This window comes from Terrapene carolina, unplaced genomic scaffold, assembly GCF_002925995.2.
Source record: "Terrapene carolina triunguis isolate 2854851 unplaced genomic scaffold, T_m_triunguis-2.0 Scaffold30056, whole genome shotgun sequence".
NCBI classification, from domain to species: domain Eukaryota; kingdom Metazoa; phylum Chordata; order Testudines; family Emydidae; genus Terrapene; species Terrapene triunguis.
In genome coordinates, this window is record NW_020694407.1 from 1 (window position 1) to 14,352 (window position 14,352).

Consider the following 14,352-nt stretch of genomic DNA (forward strand, 5'->3'; position numbering starts at 1 on the left):
TGGGCTGGGAGTGGGTAACGGGCTATTCTTGTTCCATGAATGCCAGCACTGGAATTCTGCCTGCGTCATTCGTGAAGCGCAGTTGCCTTAATGATATGTTGTTTCATTGCAGGCTTTTCAGCACCGTGAGAGCCAGGCCCCACCAGGGGTCTTTCTGGATTTCCCACAATGGTGTCAGTTACAATGGGTAAGTCTGAAATGATGGTATTTTGATTTTTGAAGGTATCCCCCTTCTTGTGTAAATGGAGATCTCGGTAAGACGATAGCCCCTGCGTAAAGGCGCTCAGAAGAGCAGATTTTATCGTTAACTTCTGTGGCATATTCAAATGTCAGAGGAATTCAGTGGCTGGTGCATGAGCAGCCGGGCTGATGTGTGACAGCAGCTGTGAATGCTCGGCATGTGGTGCCGGGGATCTGTGCACTAAACCACAGGAAAGATACTGAAGTGACATTACGATCATGACTGTAACCTCCAAAGGCCAGGAAATCCAGAGATAAAGCCCGTGCAGCACATAGAGGGTAATGTCCTGCTGTTCTTTAGAGTTCTCTGCAATTCTGATAACCTCTAGGGTGGATTATGAAGAGTTCGCACTTTAATTCTGAATTTTGTTTCATTCTCAATTTACTTCATGAAGCTTGATCTTAGAATATAGTCCATGCTTTCTGATGGAATGTACCAGCTGATGATGATCTGCTGCTTTAATTTAGGTTTCTCTCTCCTCTCTGTGTTTCCAAATGACTCCGAATTTGATGGATAAGGAAGCTGCCGTGAAGCATTTTCAGTAGCAGCTATGGGATAATTTGTGGCTGGTAAAGATTTAACCAACCACTGATTCTTTTCCTCCCCCCGGAGAAGTAACACCAACATCTTCATGAAAGAATAATGTTGAAGCTAGTTGAAACTGACTAGAGGGAGGGAGGGAAGGCACCTGCTTGCTACTGATTTACCCTGCTGCTGTGTGGGCGTCTCAGGACTCTCCAAGTAGCACTGGGGGACTCAAAGGTTTGCCTGAGGGCCAGGGTAGCAACGTGTCAGGAGCTCAAGGGATGCATCCAAGTGACCTACCATGCATCAGATTGTAGTTGCCTTGTGGTAGGCGCTGTACAGCCACATCAGAGAGAAGGTGCCTGCCCCAATGAGTAAACGATGTAAGTGTCAGACGAGAGGCCAGCCAGACAGTGATGAGCCTGTGTTGGTCAGCATGATAGGCAGTGTTTTCATGATTGGCCCCCGGCGATCGCGTTATGGTGATTTATGATTTCTCTGTTTTTTGTCTCTCTCTTTCTCTCTGTGTCTCAAGCAGTTGTCACTGCCACTGCATGTATTGGCTGGCGGGATGACGACTCCGGGGGCATGCAGCTCCTGTCGGATCTCTGCCCGGTTAGAGGGCATCCCAGCAGACTGCTGTTAGTTTAATCACATTACTTAGGATCTGTTTTGTGTCTTGCATCTTTCAGCTACGTCCGAGTGGATTCAGTTTTTTAAGGAAGCTGGGATTCCTCCAGGCCCTGCTGTCAACTACGCAGTTATGTTTGTGGATAACAGGTGAGGCTGCTGTGAGACACGGCCAACAATTTTCCATCACTTAATGGGCATGAACATACGGAACTAAAAACACTTCGCAGTCTCAGCTACAGACTTATGTCTTCATTAGAATACCCAAAAGGAGAGGGGTATATTCTAAACATGGGACGCCCTCTGTGCTTGTGAACAACTCACTTCCTGGCTCCCTGCCTCAGTTCCCCTCTTTACAGAGGTGCTGGTGAGAAGACAGGCTGCTTTTAAAATACCTTTCAGGTGTAACTAGCCCTGTGTGTGTTAAGTATTAATTGTCTCCGGTTGAGTTAAACGGCACTTGTGTTGAATAGGAACTTCCTTTCTGGGTGGGAGGGACAAGTTTGCCACTAAAGAGTCTCTTGGGTAATTAATTGTTGGAGGATAATTGCCCCCCAGGGGCGTGGGGGATTCTCCATCACTGCCCGTTTAAATCAGGATGGGATGTTTTTCTAACAGCTCTGCTCTAGGAATTAATGTGGGGCAAGTCTCTGGCCCGTGCTCTATCGGCGGTCAGACTAGTGTCACAATGGTCCCGTCTGGCCTTGGAACCTTGCTCCTAGCCGTGATAGTCCCCATCGTTCTGTGCAGCGTCCCGGGCCCCTCACCTGCAGCCCCAGCGAGGGGACCGCTCACATTGCACCAATAGGCCTTTCCTGGGAGGAATGGACATAGCTCTTCGCTCAAGCCTGTCAGCAGCGCTCCTTGATCACCCAGCAGGGGTGACACGTGAGACTTCTGTCAGATGATCTGACCCTTAGCTTCCCAGCACTCATGGGCATGAAGATCCCATGATCTATTTTGCAGGAGAAAGAAAGGGTATTAGGCCTGGTGTCCTGTCCAAATTCCAGTCTGCTTAACTGGTTACATTAACTATTAATCGGATACCTGATTCTCTTCCACTTCCAGCATTGTGAAGCGTAGCTGCATTCTGTTACCAGCTGCTGCCCTCCATCGCAGAGCTGGGATATGATCTTTTTGTACGTTAATTATCTCCCATGGAGTTCATGGGGGTCAGTTCACTTGTAAATGCTTTGAGATCCTCCAGTGTAGGGCGTGGAAAGGCTTTACCCATTGATGAAGTATTTGCTCCATGCTTTGTTCTCTACAGAATCCAGAAGAACATGCTGTTGGACCTGAACAAGGAGATCATGAATGAGCTAGGGATCACGGTGGTGGGGGATATTATCGCTATCCTCAAGCACGCTAAAGTTGTTTACAGACAGGTAAATCGGTCTGTCGGTGTGTTAGTTTGCACTGGTCACGGCAGGGACGTGCTTCCTTGTCAGTGTGAGCTCAAGTCGGCTTTTTCTGAGTTCGGTGCCAGGCCTTTGAACCACAGGGTGTAAAAGATTCTAGGAATCACATTTTCTAAACTTCAGTGACGTCTGCCCTTCGGGATTTCCCCGGGAGCAAGGCTCACGTTGGAAAGTGAGGGTAATTAACCATCGGGACAGCTTTCCAAAGGGTATGGTGGATTTGCCAGGATTTGGGGACTTCAGCTCAAGGCTGGATTCTTCTTTCTTTCAGTTGCCAGCTACTGGGCTAGATCCAGGACTCACTGGGGGAAACCCCCTGGCCTTGTTGTGCAGGAGCCCAGACTGGATGATAGTGGTCCGTTCTGGCCTTAATAGCTATGAATTTCAAAGCTATGGCAGCCCATGAAACCCTTCCTAGTGTCCTAATGCGTTCCCGTAGCACCTTCTGTTTAAAGCTCTCCGCCCGCTCTGAACCCACACGGCCAGGCTGGACGACAGGAGGGGAGCCTATGCTCCTGTTTTGTCTATGGGGTAAAGCGAGGCAGCAACATGAGGCCGCCTGGCTGGAGTCACATAGCAAGTTACTGTCAGAGTTTGGAATAGAACCCAGGAGTTCTGACTCCGGCCCCTTTCTCTGAGCGCCAGACACTGCTCACTCCCCGATGAATGCTGAACTCATGAGAGGCGAGGGGAAGAATTGAAAGTGCTGGACATTAGTCCATTCCTATGCCAGATCCCTGGGCAGAGAGCGGCTCTGACGCCTGTTCGGAGCCGTCCGGTCCATCTGAGGTAGCCGGGTCTCCATGCTGCTTCAGCCCTAAGAACCATCCCGAGGGGAGTGCGAGAAGCATGTGGGTGTTTGCTGCACTTGAACGGAGCCTTCATGTCGCATTGGGACTTTGCCTCCACGCTCTCAGTGAGAGCAACGTTGACCTGAAATCCTGTCTAACGAGAAATTGCCTTGGTCTCTTTTAGGAGATGTGCAAGGCAGCTACTGAATCGGTGTCCTCCAACCAGCCAAGTATGCAGTCAGAGCTCCGCAGGAACGCCAACAGCGGTATGTACGGGCCCATGGGACCGCCCCTGGGCTTCGGCACGTGCCGTAAATCAGGTCTCTCTTCCCCGTTCTCTGCCCTCCGGAACACCTGAGCTTAGCCTCCCGTCTCCTCCGAAACGGAGCGTCGCGGCAGCTGTCTTCATCTTCAGTGCTGACGTGTAGCCCCTGGGGACCACAGGTCCCAGCAGGAGATGCACTAGCTTGATTCTGTCTGTCTGGTGATTCCCGCTAGGCCGGATGTCGCCTATGGGCTGCTCTTCTGTATTCAGAGGAGGGTGCCATTGTCTGGGCCCCTCTTTGCCCACTCTCAGTGGCTTTTCACTTCCCAGGACGCAGTCTCTTGTCTTGATGAATATGGTACTAGAATTGCTTGGCAAATGACTTCAGTGCTGGCTGTCCTGCGTTACTGGGGTGTAGGCAGCAGTTGTAATACCCATCGTCCTCTGCGCCACTCCGTTGTTTAACGGGGCAGGGCTAGCCCCTTCTCAGCCTGACCAAGCCCCTGGGGAGCAGAACAGGAGCCCTGCTCTATGGTGTACGCTAGGAATACGTCACCGGGGCCTGATTCTGCTTCGTCACCAGCTATTCTTGCCTTCCAGCCGCCACCCGTATGATCGCTAACAGTTTAAGCCGAGATTCGCCACCTGCTACCCCTGTCCGAAGACCTGACACCAGTACGTCCAAAATCTCTGTTACTGTGTCCAACAAAATGGCTGTGAAGAACGCAAAAGCAGGTATGAGGGAAACCTTTGAAATGCAGCATTGGGAGCTCTTTTTTTCTCATTATTCTAAAGTGTTATGTACTGTTGCTGTGAGCTACTTTCCAGCTGCTGTGCTCCACCCCAGAGCTGGTTGGGTTTCAGTGGTGCGCGAGGGGATTTCTGTCTGGTTGTGTGATTACTGATTCCATTTTGTGATATGGGGCTGTAAGGTGCTGTGTAAATGTAAATTACTGCTGTAAATAATTGGAGGGGGGAATCTCAAGATTGCCATTATATCCATAACCTCCCAAATCCGGGTCACCAGTTCAGATCCAGCCTAGCCTAGAGGTGCTGCCATCTTGTGGCTGTTGGTGGGTGTCATGGTTCAGGGGGATTTCTGCCCCTCTGTCCCCTCTTGTGGTCTCTTCCAAAGTGCACCTACTCCCTCACGATTCTCCCACTCTCAGACTGGGATACGAGGCTACGGCACTCTGCTTATGCCCAGCAGGTGCTACTGACCTCAGTAGCCTCAGGGCTGTTCCTCTGGGGGCTTGTGACCAGCACTGAGCATTGTTTAATCTCAGCAGGAGGAACCCAGATAGAGCCTAAAACAGCAAAAAGCCCACATGCGTCTTGACCTGCCTAGAGGCTCGTCTTCCCTTGGCAGAACCCTAGCAGACTCGTCACCTGCAGCCTCGGGAAGTCGGGGGGCAGTTTCTCCCTGTTAACTGTCTCCCCTCCAGGGACCATGTTTCTTTAAATCCACCTCAGGCTTTTGAGCCCTTCCCCATCCCCTGCACGCTGTGTGTCGCAGTCCTGGGAAAGCTGGGCTTGGCAGGGTAGCAGCATATCACAGTTAATTGTCGGGGGTGTTTGCTATGGGGCTCGTATCTGGGCTGTCGTCTGTTTTCCTGCCCCCCCGGTTACTGAATTAATGCAGTGTGTGCATAACAGTAAATGTACAGAGCATCGCAAATTCATAGATCGTCCCAGGCAACTCCAAATCCGTCAATGGGGTCTCAGTCCAGGTCCCGTCGCTGAAATCCACCCCCACCACTAACAACAATAGGGGGCTGTCAGTATTCCCAGCAGAGGAGCCAACGACTGCATGATCAGCAGAGAGCAAGCTCTCCTGGGAGTGGGGGGCTCCCTGTATGGTACCTGGTTGGATAGAGGGTGTTAGTCCCACGGCTGGCAGGCCTGCTAATGCTACAGTCCTACTCAGAGGGCAGCTGGGTCACAGGTGATCTGCACGGCGACTTTGGGGGGTATTCCTGCCAGTTCTATGCCGAAGTCCAGCCCTGAAATGCACTTAGCGACTCTGGTTTTGTATTTGCCTCACTATTAGCTGGGCCCTGTAAGAAAGGGATATGGGAAAAACAGGGCCACGGAAATAAACCCAACCGTTTTCTTAAATCGCTGCGTAAAGGCCTCTGGGCAGGAGTGGTGACCAGGGAACCTTCTGGGCCATGTAACGATCTCCCCAAAGCTCTCTGGATGGAAGAGGGAGCTCAGACTAGTTCTTGGGAAGACAGGCTGCAACAGAGCAAACGGCCGAGCTCCGGTTCCTCACAGCTAGCTGGATTGGCACACCCAGAGCAGCCTGCAACCCTGCCCCAGTTCTGCGGATGAAGCAGCCGAGGGAGCTGTGGACTGAGGTCTCCTTGTGGAGACTTCAGTTAGTTCTACCAAATCCACTCCTGAGCAGTGCAGTGTGGTCACCAGTGAAAGGACCCAAGTCCAGCGTGGGCTGCAGTATCCGCAGTGGTCTTTGATTGGTCCCTTCCCCCGATCTTTTGAGCTGCAGTGGATCTGCTGGGCACTGAGGCCAAGCAGCTGCCTCCTCTGCAGGCTTTCTGGAGAGCAGAGAGTGCATCGCAGCAGCTCTAGGACACGCAGCGACTGTTGGGCTGCAGAGCCGTCCGTACCTTCATCCATCCCTAAATATTGACTCCTCTGCCACCGAGCCTCTGGAAGGAAAACGCTTTATCCAGTGGGATCCCTAGAGCGCGGGAGCTTGGAGTTAGCCGAGTCTGATCTCTTCTCCCCTTCGTCTTTTCCCCAGCATTATGCGATCCAGCGGATGAGAGCCTGGTGGGCCCGGTGAAACGACGGCGAGTAACAGCGGAGATGGAAGGGAAGTACATCATCAACATGCCAAAAGGTACCACGCCCAGGACTAAGAAAATCCTGGAACAGCAGGCAGCAAAAGGTACCACTGGTATGTTCTTGGCCCCTTGGCAAAGCATGTGTCTGTCTTCCCCAGATCCATCTGACGAACCCCGCATCAAGAGAGACCAGGTGGAGGAGGTCATATCTTTTATTGGACCAACTTCTGCTGGTGAGAGAGACCAGCTTTCGAGCCGCACAGAGCCCTCCATCCGGTCTGGGAAAGGAACTCTCTTTCCCAGCAAAGTGCAAGGTGGAACAGTGTTTAGCACATTCAGTCTTACGATCTGTGCTAGCAACTTATGCTAACCAATCTGTTCCACCCTGTAGTTAGCTGTGGCGCTCCGGGTACCCTTCCCAGCCCCGAAGAAGAGCTCTGTGCTTGTCTCTCTCACTCCCCTGGTCTCTAGTATCACGGGAATGACATGGCTACAGCTGCACTGCCTGCAGCCGGATATCTTGCTGGCTGCTGGTGGTGAGCAGAGACCTGGTGCTTAAGACACGCTTTTACAATGGAAGATGAACAGTACTTCCTTCTCCACGCCCACTCAGCGAGCCCGTGTGACTAGGAATGGGGGCGAGCCTGTGAGACTGACAAACTAGGGGTCACACACCCAAGGTCTGATCTAGACATGGGTTTGGTACCAGCGGGTGTGACACAACCCCTAGTGTGGTACAGAGGTGCCTTGTACTGGTGCAGCGTATTCCTCGTCCCATGTGGAAATGGCTGTACTGGGGTAAAGCAGCCGGGCACTGCGTCCACATTAGGGGGTTGTGCACACTCAGTTATGCTGGTGCAGTCAAAGGGGGGCACTAGACAAGGCCTTCGTGTATGTGGGACTTTCAAGGGAGGCCTGAAAGCCAAGGTCCTGTTGAGAGTCCCGCCTGAGAGCACCTGGCTGGTTTCTGAGAGAATCCTGGCCAAGTGCTCCTTTCCCGCAGCGTTGAGCAGCATGTTGTACCCTGGCCGCTGTGCTCCACTCCAGAGGTGGCTGCATGTTAGGAGGGCTGTGCGCACGTGACATCTTTGCAGCTCTTTGTGAGACTTTGGAGGGAAGAGTGGGAGAGGCATGTCAGTGTGGGTACCGTTTGCAGCATGTGCTGTTAACGGGCAGGGGAGGGATGTATTTATAGAGGTATGGTGACCATTTCCTGCTGAACCTTGCTCACATCCGACAGGATGCCCCTTGTGGTTTTCGTAAAACCTTCCCCAGTTTCCTTCTTGTGGAAGCCTGAAAGCACTTCTCTCGTCTTTGCTGCTGCCAGGTGTGCCCAGGACGTCTGTGTTTGACCGGCTGGGAGCTGAGATGAAGGCAGACACAACCACAGGGAATAAGGTGAGAGGGAAGGGTGTTTCTATGGCGGTGAGAGAGGGCAGGGGCTGCGAGCGCCCTGCGTCCTGGCCACAAGTTCCTTGCTGTGCCCCATTGAAATCCAGGGGATGGCTCACCATGAGGGTGGGACTGTCTGGCTCCTGGTGTCATAGCCAGGCGTGTGCGCTTTGCACAGGCAGGACAGAAATGCTGTTTGCGGGGGGGTCCCAGGGCTCCTTCTCATCCAGCTCGGTGTTACCGCTCTGGGGTCCTGTTCTGTGGCCCATCGCTGCTGTACCTGTTCTCACAGCCGCCTTGATTGCTTTCACGTCGATTCCTTCCGGATCCGCAGCCACGGTTGAAAGGCTGAGAAGAGGTCACTGGTCACTTCTGCTACAGCCGGTGTGCTTTAAATCCGAGCGACTGAGCCCTCCGCTCCCTGGCTGTTTGTGGCCTCTGTGAAAAGATTCAGTCTGGGATCCATTCCTAGTGGACAGGTGCTCGCGTCACAGAAATAACCACGATACTTAGCGGCCCTGTTGGCAGCCTTAACCAAGAGAGGGTGGTAAATGATCCGCGGAAACGAAGGTCCCCTCTGGGCCATGGTGTGCATGTTGGGGGGAGGGGAGGGGAAGCACTTGCCCGGACGCTTCTCTGCCTGTTCTGGAGGTGGAGGACTTGGGTCTCTATGGTTGACACTTAACACCTGTCACTGTCAGCACATTCACATCAAAACCTGAGACGCACCTGAGACAGAGAGTGGTGCTGGACTGGGATTGGGGCACCCTGGGATCTGTCCGCCAACCTCTGGGTGACCTTGGGCTAGTCATGCCCCTCTGTTCCTCAGTTTCCCCATCTCTGCTGTGGGCTAGATACTGATCTCCTGTTCTACGTCAGAGCAAGGTGGTTGTGTGGTTATTAACCCGCCGGAATTGTATGTCTCTCTCCAATGAACACGAAGTGGAAGAATATTTTACCGACCGTGCTCTGTTTTAGGAGAAGAATAATCCCTTGCTCTGATCTAGCACTTTTTGTCAGTGCATCTTGGAGCACATCGCAAAAGAGGGCTATATAATGTCCCCCAGCTGGGGGAACTGAGGCACGGCGCAGGAAGGGGACTTGCCCCAGGTCACCCAGCAGGCAGGTAGCGGAGCTGGGAACAGAACCTGTGTCCCAGTCCAGTGCTCAGTCCACTAGGATGCACTGCCTCCCCATTTTTATTCCTTTTGATGCATTGCAGCCTACGGGGGTCTTCAGCCGCCTGGGGGACGCACTGGAGGCAGAGGAGGACAAAGCCGCAGAGAGCGACGACGACTGCTCCGTCCTGCAGTATGCTGGCGTCCTGAAGAAGCTCTCCAAGCCTTTACGCAAGGAAAGTGCCAAACCAGGAGTCACCATCAAAGCAAAAGCCACAAGCTCGGAGGCAAAACCAGCTGTGACGACCATTCGACGACTTGGCAATAAGAGCTCCGGCCTGGCGGTGAAGGAAAAGAAGGCGGAATCAGCGTCCAAAGTCAGCGTCATCCAGAGACTGGGCAAGCCCGCCCTGCCCACCGAGGCCCAGGACAGCAGCGTCACCAGCACGAAGAACAAAGCCGAGCCGCAGTTCAGGGTCACTCTAAAGAGGACTTTGGGTAGCACTAAGGTAAGCAGCACCAGCGAAATCTATAGCGCTCAGATGGACAATACAGGGACTGTTAGTGTCTTTAAAAGACTGGGCAAGAAGGCAAACTGATCGGTGAAAAGCGCCTGGAAGGTTTGGTTCTGAAGCCGCTAGTGTCCGAACCACTTTGTCCTTTGTCTGCATTGTTACCACTCTCTTTACATGCATGTAACCCTGTGTGGGGGATTCCCAGAGACCTGTCTCTGTCTCCTTCGGCAGGATCGGGGCGCCTGGCCCAGACCCAACTCGGCTTGAGTGGAGTGTGCGTGTGCTCTGCTCCTGGTTCATTCCTTACCATTAAACTCAAAGGGCACAAGCCGCTGTGTGAAATGAGTTGGGATTCTTGCATGGTGGCTGCCTACATCAAAACAGAACCATCACAATTGATGTGAGTTGTGCGCCCCCTTGTCTGGAGGCCTCAGCAGAGAAGACCAGGCGAGAATGGGTCCTGGAGACTACGCCCCTACTCCCCGCAGTGGGTCTGCGGCACGGCAGAAGCCTGGGCTCTGGCTAACGGAGGGCTTTCCACTCCCAGGCTGTCGTCCAAGCGCCTTTCACCAGCGCTAAAGTGCACTGAAAGCTTTTTTCTATTCTTTTTTTCTATCTTGTTCCCTCTGCAGGTTCTTGCCTGTATCTAGGAAGTAGCGTCTCGAGGTCTCCGTACAGAGATAATACGGAGTGGGGACACTGCTGGAACTCTTGAGTCTAAGAGGGTTTCCTAGCAACCTATAAAACCAAACGTAAGGGCTCCCGGACACTGCGCAGGCGTCTGTTTGAATGTTGTCAGTCCAAGAGTATTAATCTAAGACCCACGGGAGATGTCTCTTCTCCTTCCGTCCTCACACCTGCTCTTGTGTGAACATTTCTTAGTCCCTGTGCTAGCGTCACTCCACCTGCCTGCCCAGTACAGCATTACACTTGTGTTCCAGGCATGGGTTTCCACCCGGATCTGTGCTGACCTTGCACCCTGAGAGTGTGGCATGGATTCGAACAGGTCCGTGGGCAGCTCCAGAGTCTGCCAGGAACATGCTAAGAGTATGCGTGGCCTGGATTTGTTTGGTCAGTTCAAGAAGAAATATTTTGTTTGTGGGGGATGGGGAGATATTTTGTTCAGATGTCTGGGCAGTTGCCCTCAAGTGTAAAAGCAGCACAGTTCTGCACAGGGCCAGTTTCTCTTCGGATTTCCCAGCTCAGAGTCAATCGGCCTCATCCCCCGAGGCTAGATCCTGGCCTTGCTTTCCAGGAGGCAGCATAACTCCCACTCCTGACAGGATTTCAGCACCCTCGTGCTGAGAGGTTTGGTTCTGAGTAGCACAGAGATTCAGCAGTGAAGTCATTTTGCACATGTGCAAATACAAAGGCAGATGTCTGGCTTTGATTACTTCTCAGCGTCTCTGTCCCAAGGGGATTGCCTCCCCTTCCTAAAAGGCAGGACTCCTGTACATTCTTTTGTGTAGGGAGACTAGCCCATTATGCAGCCTGGGACAGGAGCCAGGGTCACTCCCATGCTGTGTGGTGGCCCCCGTTCCGAGTGGACACGTGTCTGTATCAAAGAACCACCGGGGCAGCTGGTGCTGCCACTCCTGGGGGAAGCCTCTGCAGAGAGGCTGAGGACTGAGTCCTGGACAGCAAGCTCCTGTCTCCGCTCTAGGGCAGAATGTAGCATCTGGCAGGGGCAGCTTGTCCTGTTCTGTGGGGAGTCACGGGCTGTCAGGCTGTGGGCCGGCTAGTTCAGAGGGCTCTGTTTGTGCTCCCCTCTTCCCCTCACTAAAAGGGGTTACTCCTCCCAAGTAGGTACTGTGGGTGGGGGAGAGGGGTCAATGCCTGTCAGGCTAGCTGGGTAGCTGTCAGGAGTTCACAGACAAAGCTTGGCGGTGCCGAGAGAGGTTCCCTGCTGGAGCACCAGACTAAGGTGGTCACATGCAGCCCACAGACCTGGAGCATGGCGTGCAGCCGCACTCCTCCACCCTCCGTTGGTGAGTGCTGCAAGATATTCGGATAAAGAGCACTAGGTCCGTGCTAAGTGGGTTATCTTACTAAAGAGAGTGTAACCTGCTGGATAGGCCCCAGCCGGCAACGCTCCGTTTTGGCTGGGAGCGTCTGCGGGACATGGCACCGGAGCAAGGATGAGTGGCTGCCGTTGGCTTCCTTGCCAACTGATGAAATGTGGTTGTCGCTGTAGACCACCTCTGCCCTAAACCCAATGCGGTGTTAGCCTGCCATGTCGTCGTGCGGTTTCAGGTCTCTGTGTATTGGGGCTGCAGCTGAGGCGCTGGGCTGAAGGACCGACTTAATCCAAACAACAATTCTTCCTTCTTCTATCTACTGTTCTTTATTAAGCCAAACAGGAGGTTTAATGTCTCTGGATGTAGGCCTTCTCCTTAAGGAGATCCTGTCGCATTTTTTGCTGTGGGTTTACTGCATCCCTTTAGCTTTTCTATTTTATCATCTGTTTTTAAGTGGTTGCCTGTATTGGCCTTCCTGTTTGTTCTGAAGTGCTAACTTTTCTTGTGAAACGCCCGCTTTGCAGGTTCCGAAGGCTTTATAACGGGGTTAAAACACAAGTGTTCAGCTGTGGGACGGAGATGAGGAGGCTGTTTCTGAGGGGAGGGGATGGGGTCATTGGATCCAAGAAAGGGAAGTTTGGGTGTGTCTCTCCCCCCTCTCCCCCAAGACAAAATAGGCAAGTTGGCATAACCCGTTTCTGGGCGTTTTCGTCGTGCTTTCGAAAGGAGGGTTAGTGTTCTGAATGTTTTTAGACTGTTCGAGGCAAAATACTTTTTTTTTTTAAGAAGGAGAATGAAATCTGCGCACAGGCTACGTTGTGTAGTCAGCGGCCGTAGAGGCAGTAGAGATTTGTGTAATGCACTCAAGGCACGTGCCGTGATTCTTCAAGGATTTGACGTGCTGTTGCAATAAAGCATAAAAAAAGACATACTCCTCTCATCCCTCCCTGGCCTTTAATGGATCTCTGCTGCTCGGAAATCCCTCTGCTTGCTTTTAAAGGAAGATTCATGGTCTGGGGTCCTCTGCGGCTAGGGATGGTACTGTCGACTTACTCAGCACCTCCAGAGCCTCCATGTGAAAAGGGCTGCACAGTGGTGGATGTTATCCCCTCTCACAGATAAACTGCTACCCAGAGTGCAGCGGTGACCTACCCAAGGAAGGGTCATGGCAAATCTGGGGCAGGGACCGGAGTCCTAGGCCCAGGTTGAGATGGCCAGCTCTTGCTCTTGCGCCTAGAGACTAACCCGCTCCCTCCTGCCCAGGATGCTCAAAGCATTTTACCCTGAGCAGTTTTGCGGGGGGGTTGTGCTTTATTGAATAGTTTTTCCATTGACTGTGCTCCCTGGGGCAAAACTACCACGACGTTGCGTGAGACACTGTTGTCTTGCTCGTCTCTCCTCCGTCACCTGGCAAAAGAAAATCCGAGGGTTTTAATTAACACTTGTCTTCCTCCTCCTGCTCTTCGCCAGATCCCACAGCCAGAAGGGAGCTTTCTGATCGGCTGGTCTGACCTGTCTAACCCACCTGCCCTCACTACTGTTGCTTCATCCTTCCCGCCCTGTGCTGCTTTCACTCAGCAAGCTCTTTCCTGAGAATGTTGCTGAGTTCTGCCCCTCTCTTCCCCCCGCGGGGGATACTGCCTTCTCTGCTTCCTGTGCCAAGGGGTCGCATAGCAGTGCTGGTAAGCAACTGCTGTGCCCCACCCTGCCCTGGGGTGGGGGTGACGGGAGAGGAAGGGATGTATGGAATAGACACACTGTAAAATGTGTAGGATGCTACCCAAGAATTGTGATGTGTGTTGCAAATACACTGTAGCAAACGCTCCTACGCTGGACCCCTCGGCTGATTTCAGTGCTAACTTCTCTTTCTGGGTGTCTGCACAGTGGGGGAGGGGAGTCCCCCCCACAACCTCATGCAGTGGGGCTGATGTAACTTAGGCTCTCGTGCCCCCACCTCCCTGAGACTGACAGCCCATGTGGCAACATCCACACGGCTACTGTTACCACACCAGCATGAGTCCTGCGGGCACCAGTCTGTGCTGGGCTCACCCTGCTGCAGGGTGGATGTGTGTCTGAGGGAGTGGGACTAGTGCCTGGTGGGGCCTGGGCTCCGGGGGGCGGCGGAGGGGGGGGGGGGCCCCCCCCCCCCCCGGATGCCGGGGTTCCTGTTCCTACCATTAGTCCAACACCCCACTGTTTGCTGCTCCAAAATCAATTATGCTCTATGGAAATTTATGCAAATCTATGGGGAGGCCAGATGGGCGGGGCTCTCAGGGGGCCCCGCCCACCAGGGTGGCTGCGCTGCCAGCGTGCGGACGTGGTAGCCTGAGAGACGCGGAGCAGGCGCACTGGGCCCCAACCCGGCGCAGGCGCAGTGCGGCGCCGCCGGCCGATGCCGCTTAGCCGCATGCGCAGCGCGCCCTGTCCCGCCGTTTCTGCGCAGTGCGGCCCCTGGGCGGGCCCCGTCCCGCCCCCCGCTTCCGGTGCCCTGGAGCCCGGGGGGCGGGGTTTCCGGGAGCGCGGGTGCTGTGGGGCCTGACGCGGCGGTGGAGCTGGGCCCCGCGGGGAGGGAGGCGGCACCGGGATGAGCAGCGGCCGCCGAGGGAGCCCGGGGCGCCCGTGACAGGTG

General features: G+C 53.7%; 1 protein-coding gene across 4 annotated transcripts; it reads left to right on the top strand.

Annotated features, from left to right (window-relative positions):
- The first annotated feature begins 111 nt into the window (after positions 1-111).
- Positions 112-12,647, top strand: CUNH19orf47 (chromosome unknown C19orf47 homolog). Of its 4 annotated transcripts, XM_026662754.2 has the most exons (9): positions 112-187; positions 1,459-1,546; positions 2,667-2,781; positions 3,790-3,871; positions 4,471-4,605; positions 6,638-6,793; positions 8,008-8,078; positions 9,295-9,699; positions 10,338-12,647. In XM_026662754.2, exons 1-9 carry the CDS (start codon positions 169-171, stop codon positions 10,353-10,355), a joined length of 1,089 nt encoding a protein of 362 aa, XP_026518539.1. In that variant the 5' UTR covers positions 112-168; the 3' UTR covers positions 10,356-12,647. The 4 variants fall into 4 exon arrangements, with proteins under 4 accessions (XP_026518539.1, XP_026518536.1, XP_026518537.1 ...); XM_026662751.2 differs by having other exon boundaries at positions 9,295-12,647; XM_026662752.2 differs by having other exon boundaries at positions 6,638-6,784; positions 9,295-12,647.
- The last annotated feature ends 1,705 nt before the right edge of the window (positions 12,648-14,352 follow it).

Excerpts from the sequence above, each read along its gene's own strand:
- CUNH19orf47 (XM_026662751.2), top strand. Across the intron at positions 1,547-2,666 it reads GTTATGTTTGTGGATAACAG|AATCCAGAAGAACATGCTGT; the intron begins GTGAGGCTGCTG and ends TGTTCTCTACAG. Across the intron at positions 2,782-3,789 it reads CTAAAGTTGTTTACAGACAG|GAGATGTGCAAGGCAGCTAC; the intron begins GTAAATCGGTCT and ends GGTCTCTTTTAG.